This window comes from Prionailurus bengalensis, chromosome E3 (genome assembly GCF_016509475.1).
Source record: "Prionailurus bengalensis isolate Pbe53 chromosome E3, Fcat_Pben_1.1_paternal_pri, whole genome shotgun sequence".
Classification (NCBI taxonomy): Eukaryota; Metazoa; Chordata; class Mammalia; order Carnivora; family Felidae; genus Prionailurus; species Prionailurus bengalensis.
The window spans coordinates 2,757,467-2,779,803 of record NC_057357.1 but is presented as its reverse complement, the minus strand read 5'-3'; the positions used below and the strand labels follow the sequence as shown (position 1 = coordinate 2,779,803).

Here is a 22,337-nt window from a genome sequence, read left to right as displayed (position 1 = left end):
TTCCTACAATCCCAAGTCCCGCATTGTTGGGCTCGGCCACATGACTCCAGATGACTGAAGCCCGGACCACGGAACATGCATAATAACATGTGCCTTCCGGGCCCCACCTGTACAATCCTCCTGTTTGATCCTTCATGCTCTCATGTGCATGCCTGGCATGGACCCAAAGTTACAGGAGCCTTAGGAGCCATGGGCTGATGGGCAGAAGGCACCAGAACAAGGGGCCCAGGTCCCGTTTCACCTCTCGGAGGGAGCTGCCAGGAGAGAAATGCGTGCAGGGCACCACTCTGTGGGCCATGAACGAGCTTGTAGGAGTTTCGGCCAGGGCGTCTGGAGGTGCGTGATCAGTGGCTAGTGTTACCGCAGACACAGACTATAAAACAACTAAGCTTGCTGTGTTTGAAGAAGCAAAAGCTTGAAAATATCAGCATGCAGCAGGAAGCTATATAAAATGATGACGAATTTTCAAAAAGCAGACAGAATGGAACATAGAGAAACCAATACACAGGATGTGTGAAGGAAACCGTGAGATCTGGTATTTGCTGGAGCTCTAGGGTAAGTGACAGAGTGAGACGGAGTCAAGATCAAGGACCATATCTGAAAGTCTGAAAGGACAGGGGCTGAGAACCTGCCAGAACTGATGGGAAAAAAATTCTGATTCAACAATCCCAGTGAGTCCCAAGGAAAAAACAAACAAACAAAAAACAGAAAACCTCACCTACACGCGATAGTAAAATTGCAGAGAACCGGAGGAGAGAAATTTTAAGAGCAGCCAGAGAGGAAAGACGGGTTACCTCCAGCAACAGCAATGAGGCGGACAGTGACCGGTGGCCACGAAGGCAGGGAACAGGGGGACGTGCTCCGTGGACAACAGCTGCAAGAAAGTAACTGCCAGGTCAGAGTCTACGCTTGGTATCCGTGTGTTCCGAGATACGGCATCTTAAGACTAACCAAAACTGGGGCGCCTGGGGGGGCTCCGGCGGTTGAGCGTCAGACTTCGGCTCAGGTCATGATCTCACACCTCGTGAGTTCGAGCCCCCTGTCGGGCTCTGTGCCGACAGCTCAGAGCCCGGGGCCTGCTTCGGATTCTGTGTCTCCCTCTCTCTCTGACCCTCCCCCACTCACGTTCTCTCTCTTTCAAAAATCAACATTAAAAACAAACAAAAAGACTAACCAAACTGCTATTCGTATCACCAGACTCTCCTGCGGTGTCAAAATGCAGGCTCATGGGCCCTGCTGCAGACCGCCTGCCGAAGCGGAACCGGACGGAGGGCCCTGAGACCTAGCCACGGCCAGGGGACCCTTAGAGCCTCCTGTTGGTGACGTTAGAGGGTGTGGAATAAGGTGGGGCTTTGCAAGACATTGTGCTGGACAGGCTGATGGGCGCCAAAGGCTCTGGTGTGCAGCCTGCTGGCAATGGGGAGCCACGGCAGCTTCTAGGCAGGGAAGGGACAATGACCAGGTTTAGACAGATCACTCTGGCAGCCAAAGAGAACAGACTGGAGGCAGGGAAGGTGGGTGGAAGGAAACCCATTAAAAACTGGCTGCAGGAGCCCACAAGACAGGCAGTGGACGCAACGAAGCGTCATGATGTCACAAGCGCAGTGTCCTTGCCCCATCACGACACAGCCGACCCGCTGGCAGTGGACGTGCAGGTTCAGGACTCAGAGAGAAGTCTGGGCAGAAGTCCTGAGCTTGTCAGCGGGAGGGTGCTGTGTGAAGCCAGGGGAAGGACGTGGGCAGAGCAGGGGGAGAGCAGGCCAATCCACAGAACCACAGGGACACGGCAGGTCAAGAACACGGAGTAAAGCAAGAAGCTAACATGTCAACCACCTTCTTGGTGAACGACACACCAAGTCTCTGGCAGCTCTCAACAGCCTGGTGGAGCCCATCTATAACCCAGTGGGGTCCCAGGACCCACCCGGGGTGCGGCGGCCTGTAGTGGTGGGGCCAGGACCTGGCCAGTGTCCCTCGGTGAAGGAGGCGAGAGGTGGATCCCATCAGGGCTGAACCATGAATGTAAAGTCTGCCCAAGACAGCACCAGCTGCTCTCCACGGAACTGCCCAGAACAGGTCGCCCTGCCGTCCACACACGTTTCTCTCCCTCCACCAGCGTCTCTGAAGGGCACAGGCTTTCCAGAGGCCGTGGGGCCTTCACCTCTGGGGTGAACACTGGGTGTAACAAGTTTTACCAAATGCTTTTCCTGCACCTGTCGACACGAGCATGGGATTTTTCTCCATTAGCCTGTGGATGTGACAGCTTGCACGGACGTTCAAATGCCGAGCCAGCCTCGCACTCCTGGGACGAATCCCACTGCTTGTGGTGCACAACTCGTCTTCTACGTTGTTGGCTTCGATTCGCTAACATTTTGACGACACCTACCATCTATGTTCATGAGACATTGGTCTCTAGCGTTTTCTTGGAAGATGTCTGGTTTGGGTGTCAGGATGACGCTGGCCTCGTAGAACTAGCAGGAAGCGTTCCCTCTACTCTGCCCTCTGGAAGAGATGGCAGGGAAGGACTTCTTCAAGGGTCTGGTAGAGTTCACCAGCGCACGCATCTGGGCCTGGTGCTGTCTGGGAAAGTTACGAATTATTGACTTCATTTCCTTAACTAAAGGTTTATTTCTTCTTGTGTGACTTTTGGCAACTTGTTTCTTTCAAGGAATTAGTCTGTCTCATCTAGGTCACCCAACCTGTGGGCCCAAAGCTGTTCACAATATTCCTTCACTATTCCTTTTTCAATTTCCATGGGACCTGCAGTGAGGGGCCTTTTCATTGCTGCTATTAGTGATTTGTATCCCCTCTCTTTAAGTCAGACTGGCTAGAGGCTTATCAATTTTATTGATCTCTTCAAATAATCAGTTTTTCGTTTGGATGATTTTTCTTTTGACTTCATTCTCAATTTTAACTGATTTTGGTTCTAATTTTTATTTTCCTGCTTTAGACTTAATTGGATCTTCTTCTTCTAGTCACCTAAGGTAGAAACCTATTGATTTTAGATGTTCCCTCTTTCCTAATCTCTGCATTCAATGCTGTAAACTCAGAGGGCTGAGCACTGCTTCATCCCACAAACCTTGATAAGCTGTATTTTCACTTTTATTTCGTCGGAAATATTTATAAATTCCACCTGCAATGTCTTCTTTGACCACGCCAGCTGCTTTAGAACACCAGGACACTTACCACCGGGAGGCCAACGGGAGAATCTCCATCTTACAGATGAGAAAACAGATTCTAAGAGGAAGTGACGAGCCCAGGGTCACCCAGCCCAGAGAGGGCAGAGCTAGGACTGGTGCAGCCGTGTGGCCCCCTGGGTACTGGCCTGGTGTCGCCACCAGCAGCTCTCCCTGCCTGCTCAGTAGAGACAGCAGACTCTGAATCACTACAACCTGACAGTGATCCCGGGGGTTCAGAGGCTGGGAACCTGGCCTCGATCCGACCCGGGGTCACTATCACGAGGGGCCGGAACCCAGGGCTGAATGCTCTCCTGCCCAAGCCATTGTCTCTCTGACACCTGGGCACCCCTGGGGCACAGTGGGGTCCAAGTGGAGACCCCCAACACGTACTCCCATGAAGCACACGCCTGTCCGGCCAAGAAATCCCTCCTCAGTCGCTTCTCCAAAGCCCCCTGGGTCTGGCACTCGCACCTACCCCGGGGCAGCCTCCAAACACAGGCCGGCTCAGCGGCGGGACCAAACGCCATTTATTTTGAGTAAAAAATAAGCCTCTTCTTTAATAGTACATCACAAGGGACTCTTCAGCCTTGCTGGTCTCACCTGGTCCTGGCCTCCCCAAGAGGTCCCTCGTGCAGCCAGGCCAGGCTAGAGCTCTCTGGGTGACAGGGTCGCGAAGAAGGGCCGTAAGGGGAGGCCCGGGGAGGCTGCCTCAGTAGCAGTCCGCCTCGTCCTCCCCCAGAGCGCCCACCATGGCCAGCATGTCCTGCAGGAGCGACTGAGGGCTCTTTTCTACGCGGTCGCTGCTCTCGGCCAACGCGCCCCGAAGGCCCTCCAGGTCCATACACCTCAGCACAGCCACCACGACCTCGGGCTCCAGGTACCCCAGCGGCTGGCCCTGATCACCTGCCTGCCACCTCTGCAGGGCGGCCTCCACAGAGGCCACCTCAGGGACACTCCCGGACCCCTGCGGGCCGCTGTAGGAAGCAGTCTGGGCCCTCAGGAAGAGGAGAAGGTCACAGGACTTCTGAGCCACGGGTCGGTCACAGTCAAACAAGGCACGAAAGGCAAACTCGAAGAGCTGCACTCGGCAGAGTGGCCGCAGGGCCTGGGCCAGTGAGCTCGGCGGGGCCGCCACGGGCGGGGTCACGGCATAGGGACAGTGGGAGCTGGGTCGGCCCAGCGTCTGCTCCAGGAACACCAGTGCCAGCTCAAGGCCCTGAGCCCGGACCTCCCAGTCCAGATCCTGGCTCGCCACCTGGAGCACCCTGGCCACAAACCGTTCCGTGTCCCCCGCCACGTCGGCGTGCCCGTCCCTCAGCCACTGGGTGAAGACGTGCATGACAGCCCTCCGGGGGAATCCCTCCGAGTCTGTGGACAGGATGTGCAGGAGCTCCGCGAGCAGGCTCTTCTGAAGGACAGAGCGAGAGATGGTGGGAGGGGAGCGCAGAAGCCAGAGCTCCTGCTGACAAGCACCTCCGGCGGGTCTGGGGGCTAGTGGTGCTTTTCCCCGCGGCCCTCCGTTCGCTCACGTATTGAAGAGGGAGGTGACCACGCCCGAGTGACAGGGGTACTTAGAAGCAGGGCCAGAGATTCAGGTGATGCGGCCGACTGGCCCCTGGCCCCAGACCACCCATGACTGGGTGGCGACCCACTGGACCCTGGGGGTGAAGACAACGGCCGGACGTGAACTACCTGGCCTCGGGACCCACCACCTCCTACCTGCTGGCCCCCTGGGTGTTCGGGGCTGGCGGGGGTGACGCGCAGCCCCTGGCTGGAAAGCTGTCCCATGGCGGCCACTGCGCTCGCACGGACGTAACTCTCAGGGTCTCGCAGGAGCTGCTCGGTGAGCTCGGGCACCTCGGAAGCGAGGAGTGTGCGTCTGAAGCCGGCCTGCCCTAGGGGTCCAAGCGACCATGACCAGCTGTGACCAAGGGCTGAACTTGTACCTTCCTTCCTTCCTTCCCCAAGGGCAGCCTAGGCGGTCGGGTTCCCAAAGCCAACAGGAAACAACCAGTGTGCTCAGGCCGAGCCCGCCCTCCCGCAGCCACCCCTGAGCGCCCTGAACTCACCTCCCCAGCGTCCGATCATCTGGGTCAGGAACTCGAGGCCAGAGTCCCTCACCTCCCAGCAGGGGCTGCACAGGCGCTTAGGCAGCACGGGGAGAAGTTCTGCAGCGGGAGGGGCAGCTCAGGGCGGCCCAGGCCAGACCCGCCTTGCCCCGGGCTGCCCCACACCCACGACCCGCTCTGGCGTCCCCGGGCAGGGCCAGGCTACCTCTTAGGAACAGCTGGGCGTGGGGATCCAAATCACTGCAGCCAGGGGTCTCAGGTGAACTCTGGAGCCACCGGAACGTGGCCTGGAAGGCCTTCTTCAGAACCTGGAGCAGGCAAAGCAGGGCTGCAGGGCCAGGACCGGTGAGGGGCGAGCTGGCCTGCCTGCCTGCCCCCATCTGCCCCCGCTGTGCTCCTTCCCCTGCTCAGGGGCACAAGGTGGGACCCCAGGCTCAGGAAGAAGGAAGCACTGCGTTTCATTTTTCCAAGGCAGAAGCACCGGGCAGCGGCTGAACGGGCATCCCGGGTCACGAGACAGGACGTGGCAGCTCTCAGGAGGATGCCCCACTACCGGGGAGACAGGATTTCCGCACCAAGACCCAGAAACTCTCCAAGGCCTCCTCTCCTCAGAGCCCCAGGAACCCACCGGGCCTCTTGTCCCAGTCTCTAACTGCCCGCTTGATGGCAGGTGGCAAACGCTGATGGAGTTTAGATCCCAAGTGCAGGGCTGCCCGGCTCTAGAGTCCTTCCGTCACAGAGAATTCTCTGCTTTCCATGGCCCATGGTCCTCACCAGCCCCGGACAGTCCCCGTGCCGCTGCCCGTCCCTCCAAACTCACTTTAAGGAGCGACTCTGGCCCCACAGAAGGCCCTGTCCTGAGCGGCCTGCAGAAGTTCTCCCCACGCGCTTCCCCCTCCTCCCCACACTCCTCCCCCTCCCAGCCCTCCCCGCCACACCCTGTGCCTGTACCGTGGGGCTGGAGTCTGGGCTTGTGAGATATTCCAGAAGGACAGCGAACACCTGTGTCACCAGCTCTCGGGGACCTGAGACAGACAGATGAAGCACCCGACCTTCCCTTCCAGGGGCCTCCCCAGCAGAGTGTGTCAACCCAAGGAGAGCAGGGGAAAGAACCCACCGGCCAGCTGAACCCGCCGTGCCCTAGAGAAGACACAGAGGACGGCAGCCCCAGGTGCAGCTAGCGGCAGGCAAGCGGGGCCCGGTGGGGGGCGGGGAGGGACACTCTTGCTCACCTGTCCCCTGAGACAGCGTCCCCAGGAAATCGAGGGCCGCTCGCTGGACCCGCACACAGCCCACCAGGAACGCACAGAGGTGGCCCCCCGCGTCAGAGGTGGGGGTCGCCGAACCACTGCAGAGCCGCAGTATCGTCACCGTGGCGCCAAGCAGGGGCGCCTGAGGCCAGGGTGAGGGGCGCTGGGGCTGGGAGAGGGGGAAGGTCAGTGCAGGCCCGGGTCCTGCTGCTGCCGCGGACGCAGGCCGGGGCCACACTTACCAGTGGCTGCAGCAGCTCCAGGTGGGCCAGCGTCCGGCACAGGAGACCCACACAGGCCGCCTTGGAGGGGAGGAGCGTGTCCACCGTCACCGAAGCGCCCCCGGTACCGTCCAACGAGTCTGGAAGTCAAGCCAGAAGCGGCTCTCCATCAGCGGCGCCTCCCGTGTGGCCACTGCAGGCCTGGCTGCCGGCCACGGGCCCTGTGGCCGTCACCCCACGCTGAAGACCAGGACCACAGCTTCCCAGCGGGTGACGTGCCCAGGGTGACATGGGCTGGCCAGACGTGGGCTCTGAGCCTGTCTGCCGGGCACCTGAGCAGTAGAGCCCAGCTCTGCCCACAGCCCGTTCTTGGGCCGATCCCGCTGCTCAGGACATTCATCTCTGCGCTCGGCACGGGGCCGCCAGGCACCCCTGGGTCCCCTTCGCTAGTCCTCAACACATTGCGTGGCTGAAGCAAGACAAGTACAGCAGGGGCGGTCGCCCTGCCCCGGTCACAGAGTCTAGATGCACCCAGTCTAGATGCCAGCGTGTGCCTGTCCTGGGTCGGGAACCAGCATGTGGTGCAGGCCCGCGTAACCACCCAGCTGTTCTGGGGCCACGGGAGACGACGCCCGCGGGGGGCGAGGCTGCCCCGCTAATTCCAGGGTAGGGACACGAGAGGAGCAGCAGCCACGCGTGTGACAACAGGCTCCCCTCCACCACTTGGCACAGTCAGTGGGGGCAGCGAGCCGCCTGCCCCCACACCAAGGACGTGCCCAGGACCCTCGGGGGCTGCCCTCCTGCACCCGCCCACCCTCAGGAAGCAGCATACCTAGGAGTCCGGGGGCCTGAGCGGTGGCTTCAAGGACACAGGTCAGGGGCTGGAGGAGGACAGCAAAGGCCTGGGCCCTCAACGCCTGTGGACTGAGCACAGAGGACATGGTGAGTGCCGCTTCCCGACCCTAGGGTGAGGTGGCTACTACCCCTCTAACATCCCCAGCAAGTCTGGGGCAAAGAGGCCAGTGCCGGGACTCTGGACGCTCCCTCGAGAAACAGCTTCTTTTCAGGCACTGTGACCGGCACTCAGGCCCCCGGCATGCAGGCCACCAACGTGGGACCCCGCAGGAGCACCTCCCCAGGCCCCAGGAACAGCCCTAGGAAGGAAGGCCTCATCACACGTGCTCCAGGGGACAGTACCCGCTCAGGACCAAGGGACGGGAGTCCCCACCTCCCGGGAGAGTCCCTGCTGCTCTGTCTCCCAAGTCCTCGGGCTCAGGGTGGGGTGGGGGACTCAGCCAGCACACAATTCTGCCCCGAGGGCTGCCCGGTCCTCCCCTTTCAGCCACTACCTCCTCATGAACACCCGGAGAGCCTGGAGTTGAGAGCCAGGTCCACGTCAGACACACAGCCCCTCTGGCGAGTGGGTCCTGTGGTGACTTTCACCCCCAACCTGGGCCAACACGACCAGCTCTCATCTGCCCACAACCCTACAACGACCTCCTCGTTCTTCCCATCTCTGGACTCAGGCATCCTTCCCTTACCTGCAGGAAGCTGGCCAGCCGCTCCTGCCTACTGGGTCCCCCCTACTGTCCCAGGGCCCCAGGGACGTGCACGCCATGGCGGCCCAGGATCTACAAGCTAAGGCCGCTGGGGAGGGGAGGGAAGCAGGGGGCGGTGGAGAGAGTGGACCCTGGGTACGAACCTAGCCCTGCTCTGAGCAGAGCAGCTCAGAGAGTCTGCTCTGTCTCCGGGGAGCCTCTAAAGCTCGTGTCTGAAGTAGTTATTCTGTCGCTGCAGCGTGCAGGAAGCCACAGCATACGGCAATGCCTCCGCAGTAACTGAAATCCCACCAGGTCACACTGCCGACGGCCACCTCTGACTCTTCTCTAGTTTCAGGAGCTCCCTGAAAGCCCCCCGGCCCCCAGACAGGGGCTGAGACCTCTCTCTGCCTGTCCTTGCGCAAAATAAACCCCAATCCTTACCATTCCTGCAGTTTCAGGATCCCCAAAGCCAACGGCCCTGCTTGGGTGGGGCTCAGATGGCTCAGAGTCTGTGCCACAGTCTCCCACAGGCCACAGCTGGATGAACTCAGCACCGGAGAACTGCAGAGGACCCCAGAAAGAAAGTTACTTCTCTGTCCTGTCCCCCAAAGCCCGTGCAGTGTTCAGTGGGACTGCCACAGCCCCGGGGCCACGCACGCCCAGCTGAGACAGAGCCTTTCTAGGCGTGCGGGCTTTCAGACCCCCTCTGGCATTCCCTCTGCCGCCGGCGGTGGCCCCAGGTGTAACAGCCACTCTAAGGCTTCCCAAGGAAACGAGCGCCCCTAACTCCTGCCCGCTCCCAGCTGCACCCCAGGGGACTGACCGGGCCACGCTGAGGAGGAGATCCACGAGCGAGTGTGCAGCGGGGACGGGGTCTTTCTCGAGCAGACAGGCCACAAGGGGACTCAGCCGCACCCACAGGACTTGCGTCCAAGGGTTGTGGCAGTGCCCGAAAGTGGTGGTCAGCACGTTTAGAGCCTGTGTGATCTGCGGGGTGGCCGCGGAGCGCAGGGACTCCTCGATGTGACTCACTATCTTCTGGGCACACACTGGCCAATCACCAGTCTGCAGGCCAGGGTGTCCCTCAGCTGGACCTTGCAGAGACAAGCCCAGGATGTGCACCAGGAGCTGCCCAGCTGCCGAGGCCACAAACAGGCTGGAATCTCCCTGCAGGGAGAAGATGGTGTCAACGGCACCTGGGGTTGGGGACAGGGGCAGGGAGAGAAGAAAACGGGGTTCAGCTGGAACAGAATCCAAAGCGGCTTTAACTTCAGAACCTCAGGGAAACAGCATGAATGCCGCAAGCCCCAGGAGGCACGGCGAGGGCCCCGCCTCCCCTCTGCTCAGAGGCAGAGGAACAGGAATGGAGATTTCCAGACCCTTGGAAGGAAGCTTTTGATTCTAATGAGTTTCAAAACCACCCGACCTGCTGGGTCTGACCTCCGAGGTGAAGCACACTGCAGTGACCTCGAAGGGCCTCGAACCGCCCCTTCAGTGCCCCGCCCCTGCCACCCGGCTACCCCACATGCTCCTCACAACAGCCCCGCGATAGCACAGCCGCTTTCACAGAAGAGGAGACGAGGCCCAGCACGTTGCAATGATCTCCCTGGGGCCGCACAGGCGCGGCCGGGCCACAGGCAGAAGCAGACCAGGCAGGGCACTCACCGCAGTCGGCCAGGAAGCACAGGGCACTGGGGTGACGCGCCAGGGAGCGCAGGCCCTGGATCCAGCCGCTGCGCACGCTGGGGGCGGTCCAGGCGGCGCCTCCGAGGGGTCCTGCCTCCCCAAAGAGCCTGGGCAGCAACTCCCCCTGCTGGGAAGCGGAGAAGGAAGCGGTGACCTGGGCAGGTTCCCGGGAGACGGGCACTTCAGAGGTGGCTTTTCTACCATTCAGGGCTGGTCGAGGCACTTCCTCGGGGAGCTCTCTCAATCACTGCCACACGAAAAGCCCCCAGGCAGCCGTGCCTCCAGGAAGTGGCAGTGGCCATCGGCACAGCCACACCAGCCCCAGCAATGCCAGGTCTGCCTTGCAGGACACAGCTTTTGGGGCAGAACGGGGTTGTAAACAAAGGTCCATCACTCCTGTCAGTTTACTTCAGAAATCCTCGCCCTGAAAACAGAACCACGAGCTCCGTCTCCAAACGTCCACCTGTGACCGTGACATTGTGCTCACGGAGTCTCAACGGTCTCCACAGACCACCGAACTCCTGAGCTTGGCATGTGGGTCCACCAAGGCGGCCACCCTCCTCCAGGTGTCCCCCCACCCCGATGCCCCGCACACCTGCGTCAGGCCCCGCTCCCTGCACCTGTTCAAACCTTTACAACCCAGCTGCGAGCCCACTGCCCCCACAAAGCTGACACCCACCCCCGCAAGCCGGCAGTGGCTAACTCCCCACTCAAGCTCCACTGGCTTAGGGACACGTACGGTACAATCACACACCGTCCTACACTTCCTACCACGGGCATCACATCCTCGTTCACTCCTGGGTTTCCACACGACACGAGGGAAGCCTGATGCTGCCTCTTACGAACAGAGCTGCTCGCTGGAGCAGTTATTCACTCTGAGCCTCTCCTACCCCCGCAGAAGAAATGTGGTCAAAGCCTGCGCCCTGCCTGGGCCACAGGGCGTCCTGCTCAACGATGGCCGACCCTCAAGGTACAGGAACCGTCCAATCACCTCAGACTCCAGGATAAGGGACAAGACTCAAGAGACAGATTCCAATCCCCTAAGGCTAAGAGTCTAATTCTATGATGGCCGCGGGCCCCAGAGGGGCGCCACTGACGGCGGATCTGCGGTCACCCAAGGGAGACCCTCCGACAGGTACAGCCCCTCCCCAGGGCAGATCGTAGCCAATGGGCGGCACAAAGACTCTGCCACCCCCTTCCCTGCATCGTCGGTCTGTAGGTTCCCCGCCTAGACGCTGGCCCCCTCTGAGCAGCTGGCTGACCAGGAGCCCGTGGGGCTGTGAAGGGGCAGCTGACAAAGGGACAGGAGGCCAGCCCAGTGCTGTGGGCCCAGCAGACAGGAGGGCAGCCTTTCGCTGCCGACTGAGAGCCCGCACCCGGCCTGGGCCCCTCGTCCCTGCTTACAGCCAGCAGCAGACTCTCTAGGGTCTAGTGTGAGTTCTGCCGCTTCTGTGGGGTTCTCGCACTAAGCCCCCCGGCATTCCCTTGTCTAGGAAACAGAGATAAAGAGTGCTGATGTGCCGACTGGCCAGGGCTCCTAGGATGAAATGAAAGTGACCTTGCAAACCCTGAAGAGCTGTCTAAGCTGCAAGCTCTGCAGGCACGTGAGGGTTACCGTACGATCCCACGAGAACAGCAAAGGTGCGCCCCGGAACACTGTGGTGGGTCCTACGGCGGGCCGGTCGGTGCCGGGCTGTGCCTCTCGGGAGACCGTATCGCCCAAGCGAAGAGCGTCCGAGAACGGCACCCAGAGTTACTGAGAGGACACATCCCTCCCCGCTACTGTCCCCTCTTCGAGCGACTCCATCCCGGCATGGCCTCCCCGGGGCCCTTCACACACTGCGCCAGAGGAAGCTGGTGAGCCTTCAGGTGAGCCGTGAGGCTCCGAGGAGCCAGGGGTGCCGTCACAGGGCCAGACAGGCGTATGGCAGGCGTCGCCTCACAAACCCCACTGTGCCCGCCCGGGACTGTGAAGAGCTGTTGGACGCACAGCTGGGGCGGGGCGGGGGGGCGGCTCTCCAAGCCCCCTGCCTTATTACTCAGTAGAAATCCTCACTAGGCCCTCATTCATCCGTCCCACAGGACTAAGTGCTGGACAGATGCTCTCGGTTAAGCCTCGTGACGGTCTACATGACACGCACAGCTCTCTTTCCGTCACAGGAAGACACCGAGGCTCGGAGGGCAGGTGTCAGAGCTGAGTCAACCCCAGCTCTGTGTTACTTCAAAAACTCTACCCCTTCACCCCGTCATTCCCGGTCAGTTTTTCAAAGAAGGATTACGCTCAGGAAAAAAATCCCGTGGTGCCCGTCAAAACACGGGGCAAGCCATATCTCAGAGACCCAAGGGTCACGACAGCCGCCACTGCTCTGTGCGCCTGCAGAAGAAAGCCGTGTACTTCCCGGTGGGCCTCTCGGTTGGAGGGCCCAGGCTCACCTGAAGGTACTGGAAGCAATCTTCCTGGGCTGCAAGCATGCCCGCGAGGCGGAGGGAGAAGGCGAGGACTCTGGGACTCAGGTCCTGGGGCTTCAGCACGTGGCAGAGCAGCCCCAGCAGGCAGGGGTTCTCCTGTAACAACAGCAGGCTGGACCCTGCAGGAGGGCCCGGCCGGGAGGAGTGTCACTGAGGCCCAGTGATCAACTCTCCCTCGAGGCCGGTTCTTCAGGCGACCCCCAGACCTCCTCTCCCGTGGCCGGATTTAGTAATCGCTCTGGGCGAAAGTATTCGCAATGACCGCAACAAAGGAGTCGGCGCTTCAACGCGGCGAGAGGGCACAGACTAGACAGCTGTCACCTCCGACACAGGGGAGGGCGAGGACCAGCAAACCCGAAGGCGATCTATCTTGCTGATTACAAAAAGGAATGCAAGTTAAAGCAGAAGACCGTCTCTACCTCTCAAATGGATACTTTCTTCTTAAACCAAGAGCACTCAATGCGAGGAAGGACAACGAAGACATCTGAGACGTCTACTCGGCCACGCTGCTGTTCAGAAGCGCCGAGACGGGGAAAGGGAACTGTGGGGCAAAGGCGGGCAGTTTCCGGTTGGGAGGCCCTTGCTGAAATAACTACCAGAGAATGTGGTTCAGTAAGGACAAAAGAGAACAGCGTGAAGATTAGAGAAGCACGAATCAAAGAAACCAGTAAACACATGGGCAAATCTAAAAAGCGCCGATTTAAAGGGGATGGAGAACCATCTATCATGGTAATGGTCAAAAGAAAGCTGGAGTAGCCATACTCATATCAGACAAGCAAGATTTCACAATAAACACGCAACAAGAAATGAAGGGCATCATATTGTAATGAAGGAGTCTATCTACCAAGAAGATCTAACAACTTTAAATATTTACAACATGAAGCACCCAAATATGTAAATCAATTAATCACAAACATAAAGAAACTCGTTGATAATAGTACCATAACAGTAGGGGACTTCAACACCCCACTTCCCGCAAAGGACAGATCATCTAAACAGAAAATCAACAAGGGAACAATGGCTTTGAATGACATACTGGACCAGATGGACTTAACAGATATATTCAGAACATTTCATCCTAAAGCAGCAGAATATACATTCTTCTCCAGTGCACATGGAACGTTCTCCAGAATAGATCACATACTAGGACACAAATCAGCCCTTAAGTAAAAAAAGATCGAGATCATACCTTGCCTATTTTCAGACCACAGCGCTATAAAACTCGAAATCAACCACAAGAAAAAATTTGGAAAGGGGCGCCTGGGTGGCTCAGTTGGTTAAGCATCCAACTCTTGGTTTCGGCTCAGGTCATGATCTCATGGTTCATGGGTTCAAGCCCCACGTCAGGCTCTGTGCTGACAGCATGGAGCCTGCCTGGGATTCTGTCTCCCTCTCTCTCTGCCCCTCCCCTGCTCTCTCTCTCTCTCTCAAAAATAAATAAACATTAAAAAAAAAGTTAAAAAAAAAAAAAAGAAAAAATTTGGAAAGACCATGAATACTTGGAGACTAAAGAACATCCTACTAACGAATGAATGGGTTAACCAAGAAATTAAAGAGGAAATTAAAAATTACATGGAAGCCAATGAAAATGAAAACACGACAGCCCAAAACCTTTGAGATGCGGCAAATGCGGTCATAAGAGGGTAGTATATAGCAATCCAGGCCTTCCTAAAGAAGGAAGAAAGGTCTCAAAGACACAACATGACCTTACATGTAAAAGAGCTAGAAAAAGAGGTGCAAACAAAGCCCCAAACCAGCAGAAGAAGGGAAATAATTAGAACAGAAATCAATGATACAGAAATAAAAAACAAAACAAAACAAAAGAAAAACAGAACGGACTGATGAAACCAGGAGCTGGCTCTTTGAAAGAATTAACAAAATTGATAAAAACCCCTAGCCAGATTGATCAAAAAGAAAAAGGAAAGGACCCAAATAAATAAAATCATGAATGAAAGAGGAGAGATCACAACCAACACAGCAGAAATAAAAACAGTAATAAGAGAATACTATGAACAATTATACGCCGACAAATTGGACAAATTCCTAGAAACATATACACTACCTAGAAACAGGAAGAAATAGAAAATTTGAACAGACCCATAACCAGTAAAGAAATTGAATCAATAATCAAAAATCCCCCAACAGACAAGAGATGGCTTCCCAGGGGAATTCTACCAAACGCTTAAAGAAGAGTTAACGCCTATTCTCTTGAAGCTGTTCCAGAAATAGAAATGGAAGGGAAACTTCCAAACTCATTCTATGAAGCCAGCATTACCTTGATCCCAAAACCAAAGACCCTACTAAAAAGGAGAACTACAGACCAATTTCCCTGATGAATATACATGCAAAAATTCTCAACAAGATACTAGCAAACTGGATCCAACAATACATTAAAAGAATTATTCATCACGATCAAGTAGGATTTATTCCTGGAATGCAGGGCTGGTTCAATATCTGCAAACCAATCAATGTGACACATCACATTAATAAAAGAAAGGATAAGAACCACATGATCCTCTTAACAGATGCAGAAAAAGCTTTTGACAAATTAGAGCATCCTTTTTTATAAAAACCCTCAAGAAAATAGGGATAGAAGAATCATACCTCCAGATCATAAAGGTCATATACGAAAGACCCACCACTGACATCATCCTCAATGGGGAAAAATGGAGAGCCTTCCCACTAAGGTCAGGAACGCGACAAGGATGTCCACTCTCACCACAGTTATTCAACACAGTGTTGGAAGTCCTAGCCTCAGCAATCAGACAACACAAAGAAATAAAAGGCATCCAAATCGGCCAGGAGGAAGTCAGACTTTCACTCTTTGCAGACAACATGATACCCTATATGGAAAGCCCAAAAGTTTCCACCTAAAAACGGCTAGAACTGATCCATGAATTCAGCAAAGTCGCAGAATATAAAACGAATGCACAGAAATCGGTGGTATTTCTATACACCAATAATGAAGGAGCGGAAAGAAATCAAGCAATCGATCCCATTTACAATTGCACCAAAACCCATAAAATACCTAGGAATAACCTAACCAAAGAGATGAAAAATCTATACACTGAAAACTACAGAAAGCCTATGAAAGAAACTGAGGAAGACACAAAACAATGGAAAAACATCCCATACTCCTGGATTAGAACAATATTGTTAAAATGTCAATACTACCCAAAGCAATCTACATATTCAATGCAATCCGTATCTAAATAACACTAGCATTCTTCTCAAAGCTAGAACAAACAATTCTAAAATTTGTATGGAACCAGAAAAGACCCCAAATAGCCAAAGCAATCCTGAAAAAGAAAACCAAAGCTGGAGGCATCACAATTCCGGACTTCAATCTGTGTTACAAAGCTGTAAGCATCAAGACAGTATGGTACTGGCACAAAAACGGACACACAGATCAATGGAACAGAATAGAGAACCCAGAAATGGACCCACAAACATATGGCTAACTTATCTTTGACAAAGCAGGAAAGAGTATCCAGTGGAAAAAAGTCTCTTCAGCAAATGGTGCTGGGAAAACTGGACAGCGACATACAGAAGAAAGAACGTGGACTGCACGAGACACAAACTCAAAATGGGTAGAAGACCTGAACAGAAGACAGGAAGCCATCAGAATCCTCGAGGAGAACACAGGCAACAACCTCTCTGACCTCAGCCATAGCAACTTCTTACTCAACACGTCTCCGGAAGCAAGGGAAACAAAAACAAAATGAACTACTGGGACCTCATCAAGATAAAGAGCTTCTGCACAGCAAAGGAAACAATCGGCAAAACTAAAAGGCAGGAACCGACAGAATGGGAGAAGATATTTGCAAATGACGTATCAGATAAAGGGTTACTATCCAAAATCGAAAAAGAGCTTATCAAACTCAACACCCAAAAAACAAATAATCCGGTGAAGAAATGGGCAAAAGACATGAATAGACACTTCTCCAAAGAAGGCATCCAGATGGCCAACCAACACATGAAAAAATGCTCCACATCACTCATCATCAGGGAAATACAAATCAAAACCACAATGAGATACCACCTCACACCTGTCAGAATGGTTAAAATTAACAACTCAGGAAACAACAGATGCTGACGATGATGTGGAAAATGGGAACCCTCTTGCACTGTTGGTGGGAATGCAAACTGGTGCAGCCACTCTGGAAAAGTGTGGAGGTTCCTCAAAAAATTAAAAACAGAACTACCCTATGACCCAGCAATTGCATTACTAGGTATTTATCCAAAGGTACAGGAGTGCTGATTCAAAGAGGCAAAGGTACCCATGTTTATAGCAGTGCTATTGACAAGAACCGTATGGAAAAAGCCCAAATGTGCGTCGACTGATGAATGGATAGAGAAGATGTGGTTTATACATACAGTGGAATATTACTCGGCAGCGATCAAAAAGAATGAAATCTTGCCATTTGCAACAACGTGGATAGAACTAGAGTGTATTATGCTAAGCAAATTAAGTCAGAGAAAGATAAATACCATATGGTCCTACACATGTGGAATTTAAGATACAAACCAGATGAACGTTAGGGAAGGGAAGTAAAAATAATATAAAAACAAAGAGGGAAACAAACTACAAGAAGTTCTTAAATATAGAGAACAAACTGAGGGTTGCTGGAGGGGAGCTGGGCGGGTGATGGGCTAAATGGGAGAAGGACATTACGGAGGACCCTTGCTGGGATAAGCACTGGGTGTTGTACGTAACTGATGAATCACTAAATTCTATTCCTGAAATTATTATTACGCTATATGTTAACCAACTTGGATTTAAATTTTAAAAAATAAATAAAATGCATATGCTTTAGAATATCAAAAAAAAAGCACCAACTGTAAAAATTTTAAATAAATAACTTTTGACAGAGGTTAAAACAAGGTGGAATCAGAATACCAGACAACAATAAAGCAGAGGCTTGTGCTTGGCTGGCGTTAAAGTGCCCTGAAATCCTTGTGTTGTTGGAACAGAAGATGGAGATTCTAGTTAACTTTTGACTTTTTACATCCAGTCTGTGGGGGAGGTAACTGCAAACGAACAAAAGTGGAATGCATAACTTCCAAACCAAAAAAAGAAAACCTTAAAAACGAAAGCTTTATTAATCCAATGGAGAGTAAAAAAGGAGGAAAAAAGAAACAAAGACAAGGCCTCGTAATTAATTAAAAATACGAGAGAAGATAGTCCCAACGTAACAATAAGCTAAACAAACGAAGCAGACTGTCTGTTAAAAGAGCTGCTCATCTTCAGTTAAGAACCAGGCCGGCAGCATGGTGCTTACGAGAAGCGAGGAAGCGGCACAGAAAGGATGGGCTTAAGGCGTCGCAGGTGCTCGGGCCAGTTCCTGCTTTCGAAGAGCTGCCGCGGCAAGAGAACAGCTGACAAACCTGACTTTGAAACAAAAAGCATTATCGGTGCTTCAGGGAAAAAGTCATTGGTCAAAGAAGGAACAGTCTAAGCCTGCGCGTACCGAGGCTAACTTCACAGTGTGCAAAGGAAAAAGCAGGACGTCAAAGACAAATGGTTGAATCCACCACCTCAGGGTAGGGTCTTCACCTCTCTCCGGAAACAATCAAGCATACCGATTAGCAGGAAGACAGCAGGCTTGAACAACGTAGACGTGACTAAGGAGCCAGCGTGGAGCCAGTTCTCTGATCGTGTGGAGCAACAAGGACCACAGAGCACAGGCCGGGGGGGGGGGGGGGGGGCGGGTGAACTGAGAGGGGCGGCGGGGGCAAGTGAACTGCTACTGGGCACCAAGTTTCTCTAAAGCAGACGACAATGCTGCAGAATTACACCATGGCAACGAGTGCCCCGCCCCGTGCGTGATTTCACTAAAAACCAATCAATTACACACTTTGAGTCAATTCCATGGTACGTAAATTATATCTCAAAGAAACCTGTCCAGGGGCTCAGTCAGTTGAGCGTCCCACTCAGGTCACGATCCCGGGGTTGTGGGGTTGAGCCCCACATTGAACTCCCTCGCTGAGTGTGGATCCTGCTTAAGATTCTCTCTCTCCCTCTGTCCCTCTCCCCCACTTGTGCTCTCTCTCTAAAAAAAAAAAAAAAAAAAAAATTTTAATAACAAATAAAGAAACCTGTCTAAAAGTAACTTGCAAACTCTGACTACAAACAAGGTCACAACTGAGGACTCTACAAATACCAGAAACAGCAGCATATAGGGAAATCTACAGAACGTCTGGGAAAACTGTGTATTCTGCCGTGATAAAAGCCTCGATACAAAGGAATCAAAACATAAATAGTTTCTAAGTCCAATGAAATAAACTAGAAATCAATAATAAAAACACTGAAAAAAGTCCATATTAGGGGCGCCTGGGTGGCTCAGTCGGTTAAGCGTCCGACTTCGGCTCAGGTCACGATCTCGCGGTCTGTGAGTTTGAGCCCCGCGTCGGGCTCTGGGCTGATGGCTCGGAGCCTGGAGCCTGCTTCCGATTCTGTGTCTCCCTCTCTCTCTGCCCCTCCCCCGTTCATGCTCTGTCTCTCTCTGTCCCAAAAAATAAATAAACGTTAAAAAAAAAAAATTAAAAAAAAAAAAAGTCCATACTGTAAATCTAAAAAATTACCCTTTTAAATGATTTGTGCATGAAGAATAAATATCTCAGTAAAAAGTATTAAAATAGTTGGAAATAAATTACAGCAAAAGTAATTCTGAAGGACGCAGCTAAAATGATGCCTTCAGAAGAGTGTGTAGCCTCAGGTGCCTATATTAAAAAACAAGAAAGACTTAGATATTCAACTCAAAAGAGAGTAAAAGTGCAGGATAAACCAAAGTAACAATTAGAAATTAACGGTACGGGATCTACTCTAAGGCAATTACCAGCCAAGAGATCAAACATCTGCGTGAAAAGACGTGCATGCGAAGAAGCCATTACGGCATTATTTATGATAAGGAGCCTGAGAAACACAACCACCTAATAGCAGTGGTGTGATTATACCCATTATGGTCCATGCACACAGGGAATGCCACACGGTCAATAAAATCAATGTGTTCCACAGAGAAAATGCCCTCTGCAATGGTTCACAGAGAAAAAGCACGACACTGAGTTGTATTTACAGTGTGACTTCATTTTTATAAGAAAAATGCAGCTGGCAGCTGGGGGCACCTGCGTGTCTCAGTCGGTTAGCATCCGCCTTCAGCTCAGGTCATGATCTCGAGGTTCATGGGTTCAAGCCCCACGTCAGGCTCTGTGCTGACAGCTCAGAGCCTGGCACCTGCTTCTGACTCTGTCTCCCTCTCTCTGCCCCTCTCCCGCTTGCTCTCTCTCAAAAATAAACATTAAAAAATTAAAAAAGAAAAAGAAAAATACAGCTGTATGACGTCAGGAAAAAAGGCTGGAAGGAAATTAACCAAGTTGCCGGTGGTTTAATTTTCCTCTGGACGCCTTTGTGTTGCTCCAGGTTTAAAGCATATGTATTAATTTCATAATAAGAAAAGATTTCTTCAAACAAGTAAGTGCAATGACAACAAAGTAAGTTTGTCTATGCCCTCTGCAGCCCTCTAGCGTGAACTGGACAAGAGGAGGCCTGAATCAGGGCTGGAAGCAGCCTAACAACGTCAAGATCAAGTTCTCCTGCTCATTCACTCAAGCTTCAGCTGGACGTATTCCCAACCAGCCAGGTGGAATCTCCAGGATGTGAAGGAAGGGAGCCAGATGGACACCCCTTCCCCTGGACAGGGGAGTCCCATGCACCATCTGGCCTCTAGGCAAAAAGACAACAGCAGCACCCTCCCACCTTACCGGCTTCAGTGATGGTTTTAAACCAGTCCAGCAGCTTCTCCAAACAGGTGTCATCTGCCACGGGCTGCCTGGGGTCTGCCAGAACGGAACAGAGAGCCGGGAGGAGTTGGGAGCACTCTGGGTCCATGATAAGGCTGGAGATTCCTGCAAAGAAAAGGTCAGGGCCAGGTCCCGCCCACCCTAATCACAGGCGGCCCCGGTGTCCGCTCAGGCCCCAGAACTTTCACAGCAGGCCAGGCGCTGCAGGACCACAATCCTCCGAGGGAGCTGCCAGGGTGGTACTGGGAGGTGTTCCAGAGCAGGCAGGGGCCCTGAGTTCTGGCCGCCCTGGCTGGAAAGGAGTCTGGTGTAAACCACGAGGTCTCAGGTGCTGAGCCTGCCAACCCTGGACTCTGGTGGGAGGGGAACGGCTGGATGCTCACCCAAACTGCCCGTGGGCCAGTCTGGGGTGCGTGCCTCCTGGCGCTAGCCGCGAGGACAGGGGAAGAGCGTCTCTCCCGGGGTCAGCGAGTCTGTAAGCGACACCCCCGCAGCCACCAGTGTGCAGAGAGGAAGGCGCTCCGTCCCGGGCCCGTCTCTCCCGGGCCGGGGTGTGCACCTGCGTGTCCCGCCTGGGAGGGGACGGGGAGCCCGGAGGTCATGCGGTCAGGGAGGGTTCTCTCGGGAGCTGGGGGCTGTCAGTGGCTCGGTCGCAGCCGGAAGTGGGTCTGTCTGTCCGTCCCCGGTGAGGCTAGGTCCCTGAGAAGGGAGCCCTCCCTGCGGACCCCGCTGCCGCGCCGGGCACCGGCCTCCCGAAGAGCCCGGAGGGAGCACGAGGCGGCGGCCGCGGTCCGGCCGGCCCCAGGATGCTCCAGGGCCCCCAGCCCCTCTTCCCGACTCCGCCGGCTCCGCCACCCCTGCCCGGTAGCGCCCCTCCCCGATAGCGCCCCTCACCAGCTCCGCGTCCCTCCGCCGCCTCAGGCCCCGCCCCGGGCCGCGCCACTTGCCGGATCTGGAGGGGGCGACCGCAGAGTCGGCGGCCGGGGAGAGCGTGAAAGTCCCCGAAAGGCCACCCGGGAGCCCCGGGAGAAAAGAGCTCAAGCTGAGAAGCCCTCAGACAGGCCGGCGCCAATCCGGTGACCCCCGACCCATCACCTTCGCAGGGACGCTCGGTGGTACGCGCCCTAGCGCCCGGCGGGCATCGCGCCAGAAGGCGGGACTTCCGGCGGAAGGAGCGAGGCTATGGCCGGAAGAGGCGTGGCCTCGCCCGCCTGGATACTCGGTGTCTGGGCGTGCGGGAGGCATGCAGGTCCCGGAAGGGGCATCCTCATCCTTAAAGGCGTAGACAGTGTCCTTTGGCCTCACAACTGAGCCCTCAGGGCCCATTAGCTGTGTGCCAGAGGTTCTCAAAGCCAGGGGATAAAACCCAGTTTCATCTTCCCTTAGCGTCAGTGCCTCAGCACGATCTGGGGGGAAACACCAGGTATGTGTTAGGATATAGAAAGCAAAATGCCTACGGGTACTGAAATAAAAAGGAATATTAAAAACATGGACTTCGATGGGTAATCACTTCGGACACCCCGCCCCTTAGAAGCACTTGGGTGAAAAGGTTTGAACTACACAGTTTTCCCCGAATTGTGATTCCTCATTGTAAAAAAGGGGATACTCCTATTTGCATGATCGAGCAGTTGTTGGGGAAAAGCATCTTAACAGTAGCACTGTTAGTGCTACTTAATCAGTGCTTATCAGTGCTTCACTTAATATAAGCTCGGATGGAAAGAGCCCAAATGATCATCCACGGATGAATGGATAAAGAAGATGATACACACACACACACACACACACACACACACACACACAATGGGGTATTACTTGGCAATCAGAAAGAATGAAATCTTGCCATTTGCAACTACGTGGATGGAACTAGAGGGTATTATACTAAGCGAAAGTAGTCAGCGAGAGAAAGACAAATAAATGACTTCATTCATATGAGGACTTTAAGACACAGGACAGATGAACATAAGGGAAGGGAAGCAAACATAATATAAAAACAGGGAGGGGGACAAAACAAGAGACTCTTAAATATGGAGAACAAACAGGGTTACCGGAGGGGTTGTGGGAGGGGGAATGGGCTAAGTGGGTAAGGGGCACTGAGGAATCTACTCCTGAAATCATTGTTGCACTA

The 22,337-nt window shown here is 54.2% G+C and overlaps 1 protein-coding gene across 4 annotated transcripts; it reads right to left on the bottom strand.

Moving 5' to 3' along the window:
- Positions 1–3,680: 3,680 nt before the first annotated feature.
- On the bottom strand, positions 3,681–21,367 carry BRAT1 (BRCA1 associated ATM activator 1). Of its 4 annotated transcripts, none has more exons than XM_043559566.1 (14): positions 21,107–21,367; positions 20,174–20,317; positions 12,377–12,531; positions 9,923–10,070; positions 9,081–9,453; positions 8,699–8,818; positions 7,549–7,640; positions 6,738–6,856; positions 6,478–6,664; positions 6,197–6,270; positions 5,451–5,553; positions 5,246–5,344; positions 4,896–5,071; positions 3,681–4,584 (listed from the first exon to the last, which is right to left on the bottom strand). In XM_043559566.1, the coding sequence occupies exons 2-14, from the start codon at positions 20,298–20,300 to the stop codon at positions 3,886–3,888; spliced, it is 2,472 nt and encodes an 823-aa protein (XP_043415501.1). In that variant the 5' UTR covers positions 20,301–20,317; positions 21,107–21,367; the 3' UTR covers positions 3,681–3,885. The 4 variants fall into 4 exon arrangements, with proteins under 4 accessions (XP_043415501.1, XP_043415500.1, XP_043415502.1 ...); XM_043559565.1 differs by having other exon boundaries at positions 20,596–21,362; XM_043559567.1 differs by lacking the exon at positions 21,107–21,367 and adding an exon at positions 20,596–21,070 and having other exon boundaries at positions 20,174–20,504.
- Between the last annotated feature and the right edge of the window lie 970 nt (positions 21,368–22,337).

Coding starts and splice junctions, on each gene's coding strand:
- BRAT1 (XM_043559566.1), bottom strand. CDS start 20,300: ATGGACCCAGAGTGCTCCCAACTCCTCCCGGCTCTCTGTTCCGTTCTG. Junction 12,532..20,173: donor TAAAACCATCACTGAAGCCG/GTAAGGTGGGAG, acceptor GCCCTCCTGCAG/GGTCCAGCCTGCTGTTGTTA. Junction 8,819..9,080: donor CTCCTCCTCAGCGTGGCCCG/GTCAGTCCCCTG, acceptor GGTCCTCTGCAG/TTCTCCGGTGCTGAGTTCAT.